Genomic DNA, 21,946 nt, shown 5'->3' with positions numbered 1-21,946 from the left:
AATATTATTTATTAGTGAAACTTCACCTTTTATTGCAGTTAAAAACATGTGGTTACTGCCCTGTTGACAAGTATATAAAAGAGCTGCCACGATAAAAAGGTACCGTATGCACTTCTTGAACACGGAGGCCAAGAACCTGCTTTTCTTTATTTAGTTTTTATTCAGCAGGAGCCTGACTGTGGTGTAACACTGTCACTCCACCCACACATGCCATCATGTCATTTTCTTAATGATTTCTTTCAGACTGTGTGGGATTTGGTACGACTGTTTCTTCAGAAATTTCTTGCAGACTGCATCCCACGTAAGAGAGTGATGGGGAAGACTGCCCTTTCTGTGGATAGAAAAGAATAATCATTGTTACTCTCTATTTTGAATTTCTAATAATCTCTTTGGATTAAATGCCATAGAGATGTCTGCAGCCTCTTGCTTCACTTGTATACCTCAAGCATAGCTGTGCTTTTATCCAGAGAAAGAAACAGTGTTTAATGTACTCTGTTACAGACATGCATTTGGGTGAACAATTCTGGTGTCAAATGGGAAGGTGGGAGTCTCTGGAAATCCATGTGGAAAATGGGTATTGAACAATGAACTTCATGAATTTAATAATGGACTTCATGAAGTTTTTGCTCCCCTTCCCTATTGGTTAAGGCAGCTGCAGTCAGGATTTGCGTCTGTTGGACCATTTCAGTTGCTAAGCACGAATGAGACTGTCTTCAGTGTTAATGATGTTAGATGAGTTCAAATCCAATCAATTCTGTCAGTATTAATTGCTGTATCTGAATGGAAACAGCTGTAGCACTTGAAGACTCTCTTGTGCAAGTCAATGAGATTCTCTATTTTCAGTGTCTCCCGTTTTAATGCGCTTGATGAGATGCAACAATTGGTACATTAAGAATCCTGGCCTTGCTTTTAGTATTCTAAGTGCAGGGACCATACTGTGTAGAATAAACAGAAAATACAAAAAAATAGCCTAATTTGCAAAGCAGTGTTAGGCTCAGGTAAGTGCCTGAACCTCTCTTTCAGAAGTAGAAAGGCTACAGATAAATGTAAAAATTCTGTGGCTGCTGTTAGATTCCTCCTCCCAGCTCCATTATGAAGGCAATTGAAGAAACAAATGTAAGCTAGGCAGAAACCACACCAGTGTGATCATCAGCAGAGGCTGGTTTAGCTGTCTGTGCTAATTTGTGCGTTCCTTTTAATTATTCTCTTATATTTGTAAACATAAACCAGCGTTTTTCTGAAAGTGGTGCAGAGGGCCTTGGTGCTGCTTGTAACTCTTCTGTGTAAACAAACCCATGTGCTTTACTTGTTGCCACTTTAGTATGCTCTTCTGAAAAATCACAAAACAACCATAGCAATTTGTAAGAACCAGTGGCTTTTAGGTTACTGAAAGTTACTACAGCTTACATAATGAATGGCCTGCCATGAAATACAACGTCCCAGGATCCAGGTACATATCTGTGTCAGAAGAGCATTGAGATCCATTCCTGTTTGCATCCTGCAGGGTGATAGTACCCTGGCACCTGTTCATGTAGCTTTGTAGTGAAGGGCCAAAGTCGTTTGTGAGCGGCTTCCTGGGACCTGTGGGCTGTCCTACACTGTGATGCCCATGACCTTTATTGCTGCAGGGGCACCTTGCTCAGGGACACTCAGTGAGCCAAGGCCATGAGCACGGCTGTTGTGGTTTGCCCAGAATGTGCAGGTGGGTTCTGGCCTCTCCTCATGCCCTGCTCTGCGCTGCCCTCCCTTCCTTCATTGTGGCCATTTAGCTGTCTTGGGAGAGCTATTCCTAAGGTATCCTTCAGAGTGACAGAGCATGGGAATTGCTGACTGTCTGGTTGTCAGTGAAATTCACCTGCTCTGTTCCTGCTTTAATCTTTTCGTCATTTAACAATGGTTGTGCCTACCAAGCAAATGTTTAGTGTCAGCAAGTAAGATTTCATATCCCCTTCTTCCCTCTGTGCTGGAGAAGAACAAACATCAATTTGGTATTCTCTTCCACTGTGATAGGCACTTTGATGACTAAAGCTTCCTGTTTTCTTTCTTTGTCTTGGATCAAAAATAAGTGTTTTAGGAAAGAGTAAGATCAAAGGATGCTTTGTTTTTTCTTTCATCACAGAGTGAGAATTATTCCTCTTTACCAGAACTGTGGCAGACAAATATATATGCAAAAAGGAGTTGTGCAAGACTGTCAAAATATGCATCAATCAAACCAAAGCCAGTCTCTGGAAGGTAGAAGACAAAAAGAAAGAGAATACAAATTAGGCAACAAACCACTTTACCTCCTCCAGATTTTACTGCAGACTTTTGTACAAAATAGCATTCTGCTACCTGAAAGTCTCTACGTTGAGAGTCAGTCAGTGTAAACCCAGAAAAAGGATGGTGTAACCCAACTGTAAATGAAATCATGAAAATGAAGTTCTTGAACTGGCCTTCTCAAAGAAAGGAGCAGTGCTGCTAGTTGAGAAGGGCATTTCTGTCATCATCTAATGTGACTGAAAACTGGGATCCTCAACGAACTCTTAGTACAGCAGTTTGCAAGTGAATGTTACAGTTCTGAGCATTCCAAGTATTATCACCTTTAATTTTTTAATCGTAATAAACTTAATTGTATTCAACAATAATTGTGTTCACTGTAGTATAGATTTTTAAGCATCTCAATCTTTAAGTATTTTGTTGCCCACTGAAGCTTTTCTGTTTGGGAATTCACTGGGAATATAATGTGCTAATATCTGCATTCGTAACCAGTAATGAAATACAAACATTGATCTCTCATTCTCGTCTAGGAATTATTTATGTAAGCGCCTGTTTATGTGAAGAATTGCACATAGCTGTGCAAGTCTGTCAGCCTACACCATGGAACAGAAATGTTACAGGAAGGGTCTTCCTGTGCTGTGAGTCCACTCTTGTGACACAGGCAGACAAGTTTTATGATATTATTGAAAAGCTCATTAATCTTCATCTTACAAAGATTGCTTGAACTCTTCTCCTGATTTTAACCTTATATTCACTCATAGGTATTGTATGCTCATGTACTTTTGTACCAATATTATCCCTTACAACTCTCCTCTAGGGAGAGTCAGGCTTATGCTTCTCTTCAGTATTTATTTTCATCCCTCTTAACCTTTGTTTTGCCAAGCTAAACGGGGTTTGCATCTCTGAAGAGATCTGATGAGTGAGTGACGGGGTAGCCTGGTAGCAATTTCTCTGTTCATGCTGCTCTTCCAGTTCCCTTTTCTGAGCATGAGTGACCAGAACTGGTACAATATGAGGAGGGATTTTACTGCTGCACTTGAGGACATTGCTCTCACCCTATTTCAGATGCAATCCAAGATTGTGGCAGCATCCTGCTCAGGGCTCATTCTGGACTGTGATTTTTGGGATATAAAAACAGTTTTATTTCTTTTTAATCACATTCTACCATTAAACCACTGGTGGTCCAATGAGCTCCTGGGTATGCAATGATGCACAGCCACTTCTGTTACTGGCCCTAGGATTGTGCAGTTCTTCCCTTGTACTTAACTTAAGTGGTACTTTAACTAAGCTATTCCTACTTTCTCCACAAAGATGAATGGAAATTTTCTAGGAAAAATCTGCTGTTAAACTGTTTAAGGTACCCCGCTTCTACTGATACTTCCCTTCCAACTCAGTAACGCTCTTTCTGGCCAAAGCACAAAAAGCCAGCCCCTCTGGCACCTGGGTACACCTCTGTTGTGATTTGACCTACACTGAAAGGCCCTTTTCCTTTTTTAACATTGTTGTATTTTAGCATTTCTTATCTTTGCAGTTTTCAAATTATCCTGAACTGTTCTGAACTTCAGCCACAATTTTCCTTGCTGGTCACTTCCCTTTATCCTTGTAGTTTTACTCCTTCCTTTTGACATTCATACCTGATGTCTGGCATCTTGCCCAATACGCTGCCACCCTTAGTTTTTATTTTCTCTTTCTGATTGCACTTCCACCATATTCATTTTATTCATGTAATGATTTGGACGGACAAACCTTCCACTTTAGTTCCTGCACCTTGCTGCAAAACCTCTTGCATTTCTGTACAAATATTTCACTTACTCCCCTCTGACTTCTCCTTGTCAAGTTAATTTAAGATGTGCATTTTCACTTCTGAAATCTCCTTTTCCCCATCTTGCTTTTTGTAACAGAGTCACTGGAGGTGAATTGTTTGAAGATATAGTTGCAAGAGAATATTATAGCGAAGCAGATGCCAGGTAAGTAATTTGTTTTTCTAATGTTGCCTTTGATAATTCTAGGATAGTTACTTAAATATATCCTGGTGTTTGGCATCAGTTTCCTTAGCCCAGTCTGTGAGACTCTAGGATTTCTCCAGGAGTTCTCTTAGACTTGGAAGGACACAGTTGGGCAGTTTGAGCTCACGACTGCATGGTGGAGAACTCACGGGAAGTCTTGCTGTCTGCAGATCTGAAAAAGCTGAAAATGGATCTCAATTTGTTAAAATGTTACCCATTTTTTCCTCTGCAAACTGGACATAACAGTTCAAGCAGCTCCTCCATGGATTCTTACATTTGCTGATCAAAGGTTGAAGCATAAGTTGGTCTTAAAAGAATTTTGCATTAAATATGAGTTTTGTTCTCGGTCTAGAAGTGCTAACTTCCTTTTCCTATTTGAAAATTTTTGTTGTGTTTCAGCAATAAGCAATTACACTGTGCATCTCATAGCCTGAGCTCAAATATGAAATCTCTGGCAATTTTCTGCAAGTGCTTGTTGAAAAACTTGAAGAATAAGTTGACAGTTACCATATTTTCTTGCATAAAGTATCAGGACCACTTATCTCATGTTTGTCCTCATGTAATAATAAATCTTAAATATTCTCATAAAATTAATAATCTTAAACATTGTGGTCAGTTACTTTAAAGACAGTATGCTCTACCATCACACTCTTCACAGAAATTGCTCTTGAAGTAAATTTAAAGAATCCTTATGTTTTTGTGTGTTTAAAAACACACCCCCTCAATGATACGTATTTAGTACATATAACTTTAAATTATGCCTTTACATTTGGAATTAATTGAGAGATGACTGGAAAGAATTAAGTGTTCCACACAACAGTGGTTGGATAATAATGAACAGACAAGAAGTTACTCTGAGTATTAGGAAGCTTCCACTGTTTTTGCTCTTACTGCATCTGTAGGAATGGTAGAAACATCATTGCTTTAGACATTTAAATACAGAACAGCACATAGCAAAACACCCTGTAGGAAAAAAACCAGCATTAGGGATTTAGGTGGGGTGAAAGAAGAGGAGCTATGTTAAAAAAATTTTCAGATCATTTTTTCCTGCTGTGATTGAAGCAAATTTCTAATATTGATGCCAAAGGCCAGTATATGGTGTCCTTGTGTGTTTTTAAGGTAGTTGGGAATTATAAGGAAAAATTGCAGTGATGATTTTTTCCTGTTCTAGAATTATGACATATTGGAAGGGGCTGTGCATATATATGTGTGTATATATATAGAGTATATATACACATTTTATATATTCAGTAAAAATTTGACCAAATAAGTGAAATATCTAGTTATGATGCATCTCTGTATTTTGTGTATTTTTATATAAATATATATGTATATCCATATATATATATATATAAAATATATCTAGTGTGTGTGTGTATCCCTCTAGAAATAGTTCCTGTTCTCTGTGGATGCCTCTCCCAAGACTGTCACACTGGTCTGCTCCTGCAAGCCCTTGCTCACGCCAGTAGTCTGTACTCAAACAGTGCAGTGAGTTGTGAACTACTTGCCTAAGAAAGGGTTTTCAGGCTTGGGCTCCAGTTACTGATTTATGACCATTCCTTCTGAGTTCCATGGTCAAAACCTTTTGGATGAGCAGCATCTTGACTACTCTGTATTACTTACCGTTACTCACTTGTGCCACAAAGATGTCTTTAAAAAAAAATTATAAGGTCTTGTAGTGCCAAAAAAAAATCTGAAAAAGTTCCAGTGCTCTAAAAGATGAATATTTTAGTTGTGCTTTTTGGCATCATAGACTGGCCAAAACTTGCAAACCTGGGCATGGAAAAATAGGTGCTAGTTCATTTACTGGAAGCACCAAACTAAAACATTTGTCTAAATTTTAAATGTGGATTTTCACTTCCTGAGTTGACTCCTAACTAAACTAGAGCTGGACACTATTTTAAATGAAAATGCATGCCACCTTTTTGAATGACTTGGCTTTATTCTACTAATCGTTTTAAAGAAACCATTTGATTCAAAATGAAAAATGTTTTGCTTTTCCTAGCTTTTGACTTTTTTTGTTTCATTTGTTTTCTGTATATCATGTCATTTCTGAGCATTTTCTTGTTTGAGCACTTGTTGAAATGTTAACTTCACTACAAAAAATTAAGAAAACCAAAACGTGCCAGTAATTGTTTTACTGCCTTCACTTTATTTTTCCTATAGCAGTTTTTGGAAACTGCAGAAAGCTTCCATACTGCTGAATTGAAGTACAGTCTGATGATTCTGTCTCATAAGTGTCATATGTTCCATGCTAAATGTCTTTTTTTGTTAGGTTTTGGGTTTTTATTTTGCTCTGGTTTTTGGATGTGTTGGAGCTGGAAATATCTCTGTATTCAACAAAGCTGTTGTTCCAGTTCAAAGTACAATCAAGACTTGTCAAGAGGTGTAAAATTGTTTTTGTTCTTTACCTTTTGCTTTTAAGTTTTATTTTATTTTGTATTTAATGTGATTATGTGCCTTTAAAATGTTCTCCCTTCCATTCTGCCCTTGTATCTTTGCAGTCATTGTATACAGCAGATTCTAGAAAGTGTTAATCATTGTCATCTAAATGGCATAGTTCACAGAGACCTGAAGGTCAGTATCTGGTGCCCATCAATTGGATATAAGAACTTTCGGGTTTTCTTTCCGCTGGGTAGGGGCAGAGGGTGGGATGTCTGTGATGTTCCCTTGCCTATCCTCCTCACCCTCTGAACAACCAGTCCAACCAATAATGCATGACGCCTCTTTCCAGTTTGCAAGTCTACAGGCCTAATATACATCATGGCAAAAGGGGGAATGGTTGCCCAAAAAACTGTCTCGTGCGAAGATGCTGAATTTTGCCCACGCTGTGCCAGGTGCCGATGCCGTGCTGGGGCTGTCCCGTGTGGCTGTGTGGGCACAGGGAGGTGACCCCTGGCTGTGATGTATGTCAGCTTGCAGATGTGACCGCCACTGCTCTGCTGAGGCCCGGGGGGCAGTAGCAGAACGAGCGGCCGCACGCTGCTGCGCTCAGGTGTGACGAGCCCTCAGGCAAGTGCCGCTAATTGCCAGCTAAATTTGGCGGCAGGGAGCTAATTATTGACCTGGAGCACCTGGCTTGGAGGGGGCTTGGGGGCTACCTCCACGGCCGCTGCGATTTCTAACCATTTCTACAATTCTTTAATGCCTCTGTGAATGCTCTGAGTAAGGAAGGAGGAGAAAGCACAGAGGATGCCAAATATTTAATACGACCTTGAATTAGTGGCAAAATTTCTTTCTTTTAAAAGTTGTCACGGAAAAAGAAATTGGTGTTAAATTCAAACCAAAGCCAAGGCAGCCGCTCCGCCGCGTGTCTCTGAGGGCGGCGCGGGCACCGCCCGGCGGAGCCTGAGGCCGTCGTGCCCCGAGCGGGGCGGCGTGGGGCAGGGCAGGCCGGGGCGGGAGCGCAGCCACGCCCGGCCTCGCCCTCGGCCGCCGCCCCGTCGCCTGGTGCTGGAACTAACGGGCGCCCATGGTGTTTGCATGCAGTCATTGCATTCAGCAGATCCTGGAGGCCGTGCTGCACTGCCATCAGATGGGCGTGGTCCATCGCGACCTCAAGGTGAGTGCTGCTGCCCCGCCGCCCTCCCGCCGGAGCAGCATCCCTGCCCCGCAGGGCCGCCAGCAGCCGAAATGTAAACGCTTCCCTCTTGTTGTTTTTCCCCTTGGTTCATTTATTTTTACTTGGCTTCACCTACATGCAAGAGCAAGCTCGTTCTCCCCAGAGGAAATCTGTTCGAGACTGGCCAGTACCTGGCTGTCTAGCACTGGGCAGTACAGGGAGAACAGGAGGTGCTTTTCAAGCACTGCGTGCATTCGTTGAATACATGGTCTTCGTCTGTGTCATCCAGAGCTTTTGGGGCAGGGCATGAGGGCAACTTCCCATCTCTCATCAGCAGAATTTGGAGTGCTGCTGGGAAGAACAGTAGCCTTTGCATGCCATGCATTTTAGTAACAGAAGGTCAGCTGCTCTGGGATCGCTGGCACAGAGACCTCTCTCCTCCACATGATGGCTGGGCTGCAAAACATCTTTAACAAGCAGGAATTTCTACAGTGTTCTCACTACACTCAACTGAGGAGTTCAGTTCCTTCCAGACAAGCTTTAGTGTTGGGATAGAAACCTTTCTAAAGAAAACTCTGTGCTGAGAGAGCATTCCCTCTTTCTTAACTGTGTATATATCCAAATGGCTAGAGGCATCTGCTGCAGGAATGCTCTCTGCATTTAAAATATGTTGGCAAGGAAAGAAGTAAGTCAAGATCATTTTCTTTTACTGTGAGGCTCCAAGAGAGAAGGCTGTCCAGAGCTCATCGTAAGCTTACCTTTTGGATGAGGGAGAGGACTTCATTTGGGCACTTGGGCTTCACGATCCTCAAGGAAACTAAGATGGTTTATTTTGAAATCAAATGGAGGTCTGAACTATCAGATCCGTTATGAGGCGGAGAAAAAATTGTGTGTGGGCTGAGGCAGCGAAACACGCTAATCCCTTGTGGCACAGCTTCTTGGGCTTTAGTTTTTCTTTCTGAATGAGTTCTGGGGAGCAGAAATTTCGTCCTAGGGTAAGAGTTTCTAGTGGTTATCATGAGTAATAACATTGGAATCAGAATGCTGTCGCCTTTCTTGCCAACCTTCACTCCCAAACAAACTGTTCTTGTCTGACTTTATAAGGTCTATGTTGATGTCATAAAGGAACACGAAGGGGCTTGCTCCAAAAGATCAGAGAGCAGGATGAGTTGCAAAGATGTAGACCCCAAATTTTCCACCCATTTTGCACTTTGGGATTTTCCTGTGTCACACTTGTACAACAGGAGACTGACAAATCTCTGTCCAATCTGTAAATCTTGCATGGCAGCTCGTTAACATGGAATGAGTTTAAATGGAAGGATGTCAGATTAGTCCAGCTGCTGCAGTGATTCCTGTCCACACCATATATGCAGTCCTATGCTTCTAGCATCAAAAGGAATTTTAAAAACCAGGATGGTAGCTATGCAAGCTGATGGAATACGGGATGCTTCCTATTACTTTTCATACTTTCACACAAAACAACTTTTTCTTTGGGAATGCATTAAATCCAGCTGTTGCCTGCTCCAGACCATGTGTGGATTTCTTATTCTGGCAAATCCAGGATGAATTGAAAAAACAGTGTGAGAAAAAGTGTTTCTGCCAAGCTGTAGTGCCCAGTTTCATTTGTGAAAGTGAAAACTTGAGGAAGCAGAAAACCATCCTTCTTCAGTTACAACTTTGTGGTAAAAGCCAAAAAACCCAAAGAATTAATTGAAAGACTGTGGTGAAATCTGAGCAGAATGCCATGTGCTGAAAGGAAGATGCCAGGACCAGAACAGCAAGATGTGGAAGGTGGTTATGGGCTGGCATGGATCCTTAAATTGCAAAACTTGATGTATTTTTTTCTGATAACTCAGTCCACAACATGATGGCATGCTTGGGGGTGGGGAGATTTTGGATGATCTCATTTTATTTAACTTCTAGGCTGATTCAGTAGCAAACAGACAGGAGCTTTTGCAGCCTCTTATGACCTGCAGGAGTGCTTGTTGCTGCTCTGTTTGTAGTCACTGGCATAAGTCAGAGTGGTGGTGGATCCTAGACCCAGAAAAAAATTAACCTTTTAGTGGCAACCTGGCTTTACCAGCCAGTAAAAGTGACTTCTGGGTAGGAATTCCAGTTCTTGTCAGGCCAGCAGCATTCCTGCTTTTGCGAAACTTTTGTGATTTTGTGGCTGTGACCCTCTTACCTTCTGCCACAGAGTGGCTGCTCTAGGTATATGCAAGGAAAACTACACAGAGGCTTAAGTACTTGGTATCTTAAGGATTAAAGACCTTTGGAAAAGTATGGCATAAATCACGTTAATTTATTTGTAAGCAATTTTAGCGGTTAACAGTGCCGTTGTGCATGCTTGGCTGCCACCAGTCGCCGGGGAGCACAAGGTGACACCACTGAATCCAGGGAACAAATCTTGTGCTGCACTGTTCACGTTTCCCAAGTAATTGCACTCATTCCCAGTTAATGCATGGTAATTGCCCACATGCCTCTGGCCAGCCTCAAATGGCTGCTGCATGTTGGCTAAGCACACAGTCCCACATGGCATGGCCCAAAAGGAGGCTCTTGTCTTTGGCATGAGAGTAAATCAGGAATTCTGGTGGAACATACCTGTGAAAGTGGTACTCTGCAGAGCAAAGGCATGTAATGGAATAAAAAAACAGTCCCAAGAGGAAAACAGAAACCAAAAAAAATCAACCCAACAGAAAAACAAGCCAGCAGCAGAAAACACAAAACCAGTGTTCTGAGCGCAATCACTTTTTGGGAAAGCAGTATATGGTCGGTGGGGTAGTGCTTGTATTTCATCCAAAGGGATGAGGCTTCTCACTGCTTTTGGCTTGCCTGAAGGTCACAACCAAACAGGATCATCCATTGCTTTAAGAGGTTTATACGAGAACAGGCATTCCAGGAATTAATTACTGTGAACTTCTCTCACTCTGACAGGAAACCTTGCAGAACTATGTGACTGTGTGTTGAAATTAATGTTGTTAAATGGCCAGGAGTGTGACATGGCTTAAATCAGTGTTGATGAACCTAGAGAAGAGTCCTCAGCTGTGCACTCAGTATTTCATATAATGTAGTTGAGGTGGTTACTGACAATTTAAGTGAATATAAAGATTATATTTTTTTCTGAGTGCCCTTCATCTCGGTTTTTAAAACTGTGGAAATAGAAGATTCATCAAGTCACTATTGATGAAAGTTTTTTAATATTGTCTAATCTATGACAGAGCGACAAAGGGATGAGCAAGAGAGCAGCGTTGGTAAAGTGCTGAAAAAATGTTCCTTCACAGTCTGGTGAGAGGGGGAAAAACCAAACCACCTTTAGGCTAAAGAGTTTGTCAGGGCCTGTTGTGTTGTTAATTAATAGAAGTATCACTGTGGCTGAGGCCTTAATTAGGCTCAAGCATATTTTGCTGGGTACCTGACATGTATTAAAGATAGCCTTTGCTGAAAGAGGTTTATGATCTTAATTGTTTCCAGCGTCAGTACCTGCATGGGATTAACTGCAATCGCATAAATAGTCCCTTGGAAGTGATATGATTGCTGCTGGGTTGAACATGGAATACGCCTTGAAAAGTTTGCAGGATTGGGGCCCCAGCACCAGCCTGGATATAGTGAAGTCCCTTGTCACAGACCACTGCAGAAATTGTTTCTGAGGAGTCACAGCAATAGCTGTGAAAGTGGGGTTTTGTCATTCTGTAAATGTAGAACAAAGCCTTTTTTAAAAATCATGGGGATTGGAAAGAAGGCAAGAAAATGCTATGAGGGTCGCAGTTCTCTGAAATAATCTATTGATTTCTACAGTAGTTTATTAGTTGTATTTTTAAAGCAAACATTCCTACAATAAAGTTGTCTTTGGGCAATTTACACTTGATGTATTTGCTAACTGGAGTTAAAAGGATTTGTTATGATCAGTAGAATGAACACAATTGTTATGTTCAAATCCTTTACCTTTCATTGTGCAAGCGTACTGTAGCATTTCATTTCAGATGTGACCAACATACCCTCTAAAAAAACAGCAAAGTGGGAACTTTCACTAACTAACATTGTTATATGTAAAGGTTCTCTGCAGGCACAAACGTGGGTATGCTGGTTTTGCTGAAGGATTTGCAGTGTAAATACACCTGCCCTCTAAATACAGATACGATCACAGGGCTGTTATTGTTGGGATGTCATGCAAAACATTTCTGTTTGACAGTTGTAGGTGCCTGATCCTGCAAACTGCATGGGCTAGACTAGTCATCAATGAATCCCTATCTTCTGGGAGTTTCCTGCCTCATTTTTCCAGCAGTGAGCTCTTGGGAATCTCTGACCCATCCTGTCACACCAGCGGGTGTCACAGCTCCTTACGCCCATTCTGGCCGTCCTCCTTCTCCGCACGCTGTCCTTAGTCTCGCTGGTATGGGCTCATGAAGGCTCGTTACAGGTCTGGTGGTTCTTTCCAGATAGGAAGGGGAAGTGCAGTTTTTGAAATCTCATGGAGAAAACTCATGGGTTTCTTCTCTTTTTCACTCCTCTAAGTATTTGTTCTTTTCCAGACTACCATAACTTTAAAAAAAAAAAAAAGTGAAAACCTGTCAAAAATTTATTTACTTATCTTTTTGTCTCACTTTCTTATTTTTTTCTCTCTCTGAATAAAGCCTGAGAACTTACTTCTAGCTAGCAAATCCAAGGGAGCAGCAGTAAAACTGGCAGACTTTGGATTGGCTATAGAAGTCCAGGGAGAACAACAGGCTTGGTTTGGTAAGTAAATGCCGTTTTTTATTCCTCACCATTTGTTCAGTGTAGTGGTTTAGCCTCCCAAACAGCCCCACTCTCACCCCAGACTGAAACGTGCAGCTGTGTGAATCCTTGAGCCTAGAAAGCCTGGGTTTCCTCATTCCTAGCTTGTCCTAGCTTCTGTCAGCCTATAGATTTGACTTAGGTGCACACAACCCCTTCTCTCCCACTTTCTCCCAGGTAGCTAGAGGCAGGAAATGTGGGTGTAGAGCCTGGGGGGGGAGACAGGTGGTTTCCCCTCAGGTGCTCAGGTGACTGAGGAATAAGACAGTAAGGTACTGCTGCTGAGTGTACCTGCCCAGTCATCAAAACATTTTGTCTGAACTGGTCTCTGTCAGCTGGAAACACCTGAAATTTTGGAATGTGGCTTGAATGAAAGGGAAGATAGGGGGGATTGAGCACCTGAGGCTGTAACCAGACAGTAATTACAGATTGCTTGTTACGGTTAATAGATGCCCCAAGGAAAATGGTGGAAAATATTTAATACTGGTAATTTTAAACAATAGTGCGTGTACAATTACGATACACGTGTCTCACGTGCCACCCTCTTTGAACAGATGTGAAGCATGGGGAAAAATTGGTTGTAAATCCCAGGTGGAAAAAAATACAGAATAAAATATTTATAACAGCTGCCTAGTCTCCCTTAGAGCAGCTAGAAAGTGCAGTTTGAAATGGAACAAAGTGGTTGTGAGCTTGGAACAGAAGCACAAAGGTTTTTATGGGCAGTGAGTTGGGAGGCTCTGTTCACAGCTGTAAGTACGTGTAGATGCACAGGCAGTACCATTGGACATATGTTGGCATCTTTATAAGCCAGCCTGTTGTTTTAAATCCAGCCTTTTTATAAATGGATTTCAGTAATCCACAAAAGATGGAGATTGCTCTTGCGCATCAACAAACAGAGCAGTACAAAAGGAGTGGAACAGCAGCAAGGCAAAACACAAGTGGTTTGTGTTTTGACAATGACAAAAACATCAGGTTAACAGGAAGCAGCTCAAGAAAAAATCAGCAGATTGAAGTTGACTTCAGGGCTATTTTCTGTACGTAGTGTACCTGCAGGTGATGCAGGGCAGGTTGCAACGCCCTGTAAAATTTTGCACTTTATTTTTTTGTCATTTGGTTCTTCTGAAATGCTTGGTTTAGACTCGTAGCATCATGAGAACTTGGTAGAAGGGAATAGAATGTCATTAAAATATATATGTAAGGAAGAGTCAGCAAGATAATGAGAAGAAAGTCATCTAATGGGGCTCTTTCCTTAAAAAAAAAGTGTTACTCCATAAGATGAGCGGGTTCTGTACCTTTTTGGAACTTACTCTGCAAAACCGGTCCAGAGTGGGCTGAGTGCCTGCCTTCAGCTTCAGGGACTGCATTAACAGGGCAGAACATGAACACCAATGCACTGGGCATTTTGAACTTTCTCACTTTCTTTCAGAAGATTTTTCTGCTTTCTGCTGGCTCCTGCAGCACTTAGTGACTCATGGTGTGCTCTAATTCTAATTATAGCTCTGCATCAGTCTGTTTTTCTTCCTTTTTTCTTTCTTTTTTTTTTTCCTTTTTTTGCATGTAGTCCTCTGGTGTGACGGTCCCTTTTCTGCTTGAACCATGGCTGTGCCTCAGCAGGAAACTGGCTCGAGCTCTGGGTGTTTGAATAGAACCAGAATACTTTCCTGGTTTGCATGTTTGCAAAACAAACTTGTTCTCTGCCTATTTGTAGAAAGCGCTACAGGGTTTAGTTGAAACCTGCCACCCGCTTAGCAGGTGTTTAATGTACTGGGAAGGTGTCAGGCAGGTTGAGCTCAGCAAAGCACGGATTTTGTTTTGGGCCTCTCAGCACTTAGAGAAATCATACAGGGATAGGAGTACAAGGTGATGCAATCTCTTCTAGACGCTTCACAGTCACAGTTTCGAGCTTTGCAAGTTGCTTTAGCTAAAGGAGTTACTGCAAGTAGCAACACCTTTCTGAAAAGTACACACTTGTTTGGGGGTCCCTCTGAGCAGTTATAGAATAACCTGATAAATAACAGTTACCTGTTTCAGTGTGTTCTTTCTTGTTTACTGAAATCAGGGCTGTGTACCCTTCTGTGTTTGCTGCTTTAAACCACTCACAATACTGGGGAGAGACTATTTTACTAGAGCATGTAGTGACAGGACAAGTGGGAATCACTTCAAACTGAAAGAGAGTAGGTTTAGATCAGATGATAGGAAAAAATTGTTCCCTGTGAAGCTGCTGAGGCCCTGGTGTGGCTGCCCCATCCCTGGAAGTGTCCAAGGGCAGGGACAGAGTTTGAAGTAACCTGGTCTAGTGGAAGGTGTCCCTGCCCATGGCGGGGGTTGGAACAAGATGATTTTCAAGGTCCTTTCCAATCCAAACTATTCTATAGTTCTGTGTACTAAAATTGTACCAATTATTTCTGTTTAGACCTATTTTGTATCTTCATTGAGAGATGAGGTTAGCTACGTACTATATTTGTCTTTGCTTTAAAGTTTATTTTCAAGTCTTGCATAGTAATGTTCATTTAGCTGTGGTAAGTTTTAGAGTCAAGATGACTTTGGTTCTCCTTTAAAATGAGCACTGCACTCAAGAAGAGATGTGAAACAGCACTCTATTTAAAGCTACTTAGAACATCTATATTTCAGCTTCTCCAAGGAGCTTAAGATGTGTTTCCTGTGTGATAGTACTCCTTAACAATTCATAGCTTCCGTATCAGGAGACTGCAAAAAACAAGCTTATTTTTCATGACCATATTTTAGCTCTTTTCTCAGTAGAATATACAGAATTTCCTCCTCCCACTCCAAAATAATTGGCAACTGCAGGGCAAAGGCTTCTTTTTTCCTGTAGCTGTACACTTTATATGTTATCACCGTCTCTCACGAGTTTTGTGGAATCCAGGGAGGTATTGCACAAATGGCATGTGGTCCTTCATGAAAGCCGCCAAATTCTCACCCCTCAGGAATTCCCAAGCACTTATTTTAGGCAAAGATGCCTGAAAGAGCAGGCATACTCACTGAAATGGTGCAAACTGTCAATGGTCATTAAGTTTCTATCCTTTACAGTGTCCTAAGAAAAGGAATATTTATACCTTCGTTTTGCATTTCTGCTCAGAGAAAGCAGCACTGCTGGTCATGAATAAAGGATGAAGAACGTGTAAATTTTAAAGGCCAGATTGCTTCAGAGATGCTTCCTGTAAACTTTTGTAAGGAGGTTTCCAGAAGTGGAATGACTTCACAGAAATGAGTTCTGCAGTGGAAAGATCATATTAGATGTAGCTCTAATTTTGTGTAAAATATATCTCCTTTTATATAGGATACTGTAGCTGCTCCTCTGCTTTGTTCGTTGGTCCCCCATAATGTCAGCATTACCTCTAGGTCATGTGCCATAAAAAACAAATGGGCAAATGAAGCAGGTCATATCCATGGCTTGGGAGATGATGTCCTGGGTCTTGTGGGCCAAGATGAGAATCACTTGCTTTTTGCAGAGCCCATACAGGTTTTGACCAGAGTTGCCTTGCCTTTTGACAGGCTTTGCTGGTACTCCAGGATACCTTTCGCCAGAAGTGTTACGAAAAGATCCTTATGGAAAACCTGTGGATATGTGGGCATGTGGTAAGAAATAACTCTGGAAGTCATATTCAGTCCACTGTAAAGTGTTTTAAGGGTGAGAAATTATGTCCAGGGCGCATTATGTTCTGCATCACCAAATAGGTATTTAATAAAATTCAATATTAATTTCTGCTAGAGGTCATTGGATTTTTTGTTCCTCTACAAGCCTTTTTTTTTTTTAATTATTTACTAAGTTGTGTTATCATGGCATTGTTGGCCATGTCTACACAACATACTTTCAAAAAGTATTAAATACTGCAGGTGTATCGTGTACCATGTCTCATTAGTTAGAAAACACAACAGTTCATACTGTGAGCTGGACAGTTAGTTTTGGTTCACAAGCAGCCTAAAATTCGGTCAGATCAATATACCCCAACTGCAGGTATAATGCAAAATCAAATGTTTTCTTAACTGGAGTACAGAGCATTTACTTTATGATCCACTTCTCGAAACGGTGCCTTCTTAGGTACCAGCATGTGGCAGCTACCCAGCTGAGAACAGTGGCTGGTTTCCTTATTTTACTTCTACCCACACTTAGTATGTGGTTGTATTCATGGCAGCACTTTTCTTTAGTCACAGGGAATCATCTCAGACTAGTAGGTGGTCTATTCAATTTCCTGTTGACCGAATACAGAGAAATTTGGGTTTCCCAAATTTGCTTTGCATGAGAATAGTTCTAACATAATCTTGCAGACACCAGTACAAGCCGTGATAAAACCAGAAGTAAAAAATGCATTTTTCTAGAATATCCAGAATCATGGAATATTATTTCTCCAGCTAGATCAACGTTTCCAGTGTTCCTGAACTGATGTTGTGTCAAACACTTGCTATTGCCCATGTTTTCTGTAAGACGTTACCTTGTGAACCTCACTTTTACTGTTCTCTCCAGTACAAAGGCGCAGCATTCTTCAGTGTCTGGGATGATACTCGTGAGCCTTCTGTTTTACATGGTTGTTGGGTGCAGAATTAATTTCTGTTTGTTTCTAGAAAGCCCTTAACACTGGTGTGAATTTTCTGCAGGAGTCATTCTGTACATCCTCCTGGTGGGATACCCCCCCTTCTGGGATGAAGACCAGCACAGGCTTTACCAGCAGATCAAGGCTGGTGCTTATGATGTATGTACCATACTCAGTCTATTCAATTATTTATAATTGTACCTCTAAGCGGTACTTTCCTAGAGGGAAAAGTTAAGAGCTGACAATATGGTGGCATATGAATTTTGCAACATCACCTAATCATACTATGTTAAACAGACAAGAGGCTGTTGTTCCTCAGATTTAGGTAATTTGTAAATGATGATGAGGAAAAGACAGAGCCTTATCGTTTTTAAGCTCCTATTTGAATCTAGTACTGGATCCTTAGGTAAAATTGTGTAAAGATATTGTACAAGACAATATACACCTGTGTATTTTTTTCTGAAGTTCCCCTCACCAGAATGGGACACGGTGACTCCTGAAGCAAAAGACCTTATCAATAAAATGCTCACCATCAACCCAGCAAAACGTATCACAGCATCGGAAGCACTAAAGCATCCATGGATCTGTGTAAGTAATTTCCACAGGTTCAACAGGATCACTTGGCAGACAAGTCAGCTTATGGTTTGCTTCAGCATATAGTGAAGGTGTTCAGAGGATAACTTCCGTCCTTGTTCATGCAGCTGTGTAACTATAAACTGTAAAATTATAATTACACAGATACAGTCAATAGTGGTCTATATTGAGATCTCAGCTTGGGATAAGATTTTTGAAGAAATTAGCTCCTTTGCCTTTGACTTTGTTGTGCAGAAGTTCCCTGACAAAATTAGTGTGTTATTTTACATTCTCAGTGAAAAGAAAGTGCAGGAAAGTATCTTTGAGTTGGATAGTGCTTCACATCTTCATTTCCTTGAAATCATTCAGATAAGCCTGAAATGTGCAGGCAGGAAGTTAAGGGAATTCTGAAAAGTCGATTTGCAGGTAGCCAAGGCTGCTTGTCTGTTCCTGGATCCAGGACTCTTCTCCTGTTCTCAGTATATTCCACACAGTGTCTCTTCAAGTGGACTTTATACGTGGAAAAGGCGGAGTAAAATGAGCACGATGGGATAATCAGACAAGGTAGAAATTAAAGACCCAAGTTGGGGACCATGGGTTGTAATATGTGTGCTGTAGAGTAAACAAACTTCTAAACATCTGGGTGGGTGCCTTAAAATAATTCTTTTCTTCTTGTTGCAGCAACGTTCTACTGTTGCCTCTATGATGCACAGACAAGAGACTGTAGATTGCCTGAAGAAATTCAATGCAAGAAGGAAACTAAAGGTATGAATGAAAACTTGTGCTTGTGTTCCATGTGCAAAACAAATGGTCTCTGTGCACAGTTTTTCTAGAATATTATTCTTAAATAACCTATTGATAGAAGATCAGCTTTTGTCTTGAAGATATTAAACTTTTCATGAAAGTGAATAGAATTTAGCTTTTTTTAAAAATTCAAAATAATATCAATCCTCTGTATTTAGACACACTAAAAGTATTTTGTTGAAGGAAAATCCTTAAGGTTATTCTTCTGAATAATAATAATTCAGAAGAATTTTTTTTTCCTGGCAAGACAGGATAACTTTGGAGATGTGAACTTTTCTAATGTGCACCTTAAACTCCTATTCCTCCCTAAAAAAAAAAGAATCTAAGAACAGTAGTAAAGTCTCTTTCATGTTCAGCCATGTGTTTTGAATAATTACTGATCCTCTGAATACTCTTGGCCTGTGCATTACATACTGTCAATTGGCAAATATTTGAGATTAGCAAGATTGCTGATAGGTGTGTAATTAAGATTAAATTACAGTTTATGCACTCATGGCATGGCACATGAGAGGTAATGCACAGAGAATCCATTCTTTCCAGGTTAATTCAGTAATTGGTATAATTATATATTGGTATATTATTATAATTCCTTTGTGTTGTGTTGTGTTGGCATTTGGAGTTTTACACAAGTGTGATGCTAATTTGAGAAAATGTGTGTGTACACAGGGGGCCATTTTGACAACAATGCTGGCTACCAGAAATTTCTCAGGTATGTTCATTGAGCTCCAGATTAATGCAGTCTTCATATTTTGATGTCTGTGAAGGCTGAGATCTAATGCTCATTCAGGAGCATTTGAGTATGGTTTATGTTCTTTGCTGTGATGAAGCGAACAAGAATTTAGTCTCTTTGGGCCAAAGAAATTCTCTTGTAAGTGACAATTTGATTTTTCTGTAGAATTTGAGCTCCTTCCCTGCTTTTTGGTTATTACTTGTCATAAGACAGGCAGTGTTTTTATGCCTATTTTGGTGCAGGAAAATTGAAAGTTATGCGTGTAGCTCCACATGCATAAGTATCAGCAAACAACATTTAGAACTTATATATTTTTATATATGTGAAGAGTCATTCCATGATTCTGTTGCATCCTGTGTTAAAAATACCATCAGTACACATTCATTTCTTTATTGCTTTGCTAAGGAGTAAGAAATGTAGTAATGTGAGTCCTCATTTTCTTTCTAATGCCCAGCAGTGCCTAGCTGGATGTAAGGAGAGTTATTTCCTCCTTAGGAAACAGTTTTGTTCTGATGACTCTGGAGATTTAGATCTTACACCAAACAAGTTCTAATAGCAAAAGCTAAAATACATTTGCAGTTAGCAGAATTAGAATTGTCCTCGGTAGTAGAATTGCCACAATATTGATGCTGTTGAATTTTTCGTTTTGCCATTTGAGATTTCCAGTGAATAGTGAAATAGAACACCAGATTTAAAAATCAGTAATTTTACATATCCTCCTACTCTGTGATGTAACTATTGGAGTGTAACATAAATTACTGTACAGATAAAAACATAATAATGCTCTGGGTATGTTTTGAATAATAATAAGCACTGACTCATCCCAAAAAAATTACATAATCATGAATGCAAGAACAACTTGTTCAATTTGCATAGTACTTGAAATACAATTTCTTTCTTAGTTAAGTTCCCTTCTTTAACACACACCTAAACACAGAGGACTACATTTATCTAAATTACCTTGAGTTAGTGCTTAATGAATTCCAGTGCCTGCCAATTCATTTAAAAGGTGGGAAGGCTGTGGGCTGCGCTTCTTGTAAAAATGAATTACTGTTAAATATCAAACAAACAAATCATTCCTCATCCCTTTTCATAACTGTCACTGTCTATATATGTAAGGATCAAATTCAACTTCCATGAACCAAAAAAGCTGAAGTAGTTTTAAAACAGTATTTCAGCATTAAAAGCAAACAGAGTTTTTGGCTTTTTTTTGGATTTTTTCATCTTGTCATCTCTTGTTTTACACCAGAGCCACTGGTATTTTTTTCTTGATGACATTTTATTTTTTCAGTTTCTTTATTCATTGTATTTCATTGCAAAGCATGCTTATGAAGGTCATTTGTCCATAATGATGTGGTTATAAAAGTGTTTTATTTTCCTTTTTTTTCTTCCTTTTATGTGGAATGTATATTTCTTGTGAGGTAAGACCCTCAGCACGTGAAAGGAACATCTTTTTTCTCTTCTCAATCCAAACTGCTGTTTGTCCTCAATCACTTTAATTTCTACACGTTGTCACAAACCATTTGTTTCCAGTCTGCTTTCTGGCCTAGTAGCGCTGCCTTAGGTTTTATTTATAGCTCTTGCTTGTAGTTGCAAGAAATCTCTCATTGTGGGCTTCATTTAGAATATGCTGATTGCTTTGCTCCTGCAAATTCTTTAAATATTTCATTTGTATGCAGTATCTGTGATTAAAGAAAGATGAATCCAAATACTAATAAAAATACATTTCAGGCCAAACCCAGCAGAGTCCGAGAATACGTCCTGCAACATGCAGTACTGCGTAGTAATCCACCCTGGGCACATTCTGAAGGACGCACCGGCAGTGCCACACATGCAATAAATACTTGGTGTTACTGCTTGTGGTGCCCTCATTTTACTGCCTCTCATTTAATTGTTTACATAGAACGTGTAGTGTTTGTCAAGCATTAAAAGAGCTCCGAAGTTTCATGCACAAATTTAGCAAAAGGACCTACAGCAGCCTATAAGAATTAATTGATGTTTTCCCATATTTTTAAGGGTGTAAAACAGGCTTTGAAAGCAATTAACTTCTGAGTTTTTTTTATCCTTAGGTTTCAGAAATATCTCTTTCCCTTTGCTTTCCCTAAATAAATTCCTGAAGTTAATGGAGTGCTCGCAATATTTGTGGTAATGTAAAATCTAAGGCACTCTTGCCTCAGGTCCTGAAAGCACACTTTGCCACAGGGAGTGTTCTATCTCCAAAGTGTGTGGAGAACAATTTGATTTCAATATTACCTTATGTGTTTCTCTAAATAAAAACATGCAGTGGTTCTGCTGTACAATACAGGCAAATTTATTTTTGTTCATTTCTGCTGTAAGACATGGCTGTGTGGGTAGCATTGGCTGATGTCCGTAATTATTAAACTGGATTTGGAGGGCTGATATATTAGTGAAGTGAGAAACATCAGCCTGGCTTCACCTTCCAGGGTTTGTTTCATGTAAACAACATAATAATGGACGTTAGTCACTTCTGTACAGTTGCTGAGGTGGTCCTACATTTTCTGTGACGTAAAATGAGCACTTAATACAGTTGTAGCTTGAACATAAGCCACAATTACAAGAATTAGCTTTAAACATAAACCACATACTCAGTAACTCCAGTATCCTCAGACGGTCTGGGCAGCCTTGGGTGTGCAAGGTCCAGTTGGTTTGGGGTTTGGGGGGGTTTTTTTAA

General features: G+C 40.3%; 1 protein-coding gene across 34 annotated transcripts in view; it reads left to right on the top strand.

Moving 5' to 3' along the window:
* Positions 1-21,946, top strand: part of CAMK2D (calcium/calmodulin dependent protein kinase II delta) — a 124,410-nt gene that overhangs the window by 73,354 nt on the left and 29,110 nt on the right. For 23 of the 34 annotated variants that reach the window (XM_042021355.1, XM_042021323.1, XM_042021328.1 and 20 more), the window contains 8 exons: positions 4,158-4,223; positions 6,767-6,839; positions 12,456-12,558; positions 16,111-16,194; positions 17,212-17,306; positions 17,613-17,735; positions 18,402-18,485; positions 19,191-19,233. In XM_042021355.1, the coding sequence (XP_041877289.1) occupies positions 4,158-4,223; positions 6,767-6,839; positions 12,456-12,558; positions 16,111-16,194; positions 17,212-17,306; positions 17,613-17,735; positions 18,402-18,485; positions 19,191-19,233 (671 nt within the window). Of the gene's footprint in view, positions 1-4,157; positions 4,224-6,766; positions 6,840-7,751; positions 7,825-12,455; positions 12,559-16,110; positions 16,195-17,211; positions 17,307-17,612; positions 17,736-18,401; positions 18,486-19,190; positions 19,234-20,263; positions 20,275-21,946 lie in introns of those variants that run through there. The other 11 variants (XM_042021322.1, XM_042021321.1, XM_042021327.1 and 8 more) reach the window with 3 other exon arrangements.

Source organism: Corvus kubaryi, unplaced genomic scaffold, assembly GCF_017639235.1.
Source record: "Corvus kubaryi isolate FWS band 111438036 unplaced genomic scaffold, C.kubaryi_AGA036_p1.0 37135, whole genome shotgun sequence".
In the NCBI taxonomy this organism is placed as follows: Eukaryota; Metazoa; Chordata; class Aves; order Passeriformes; family Corvidae; genus Corvus; species Corvus kubaryi.
This window is presented reverse-complemented; position numbering and strand designations above follow the sequence as displayed.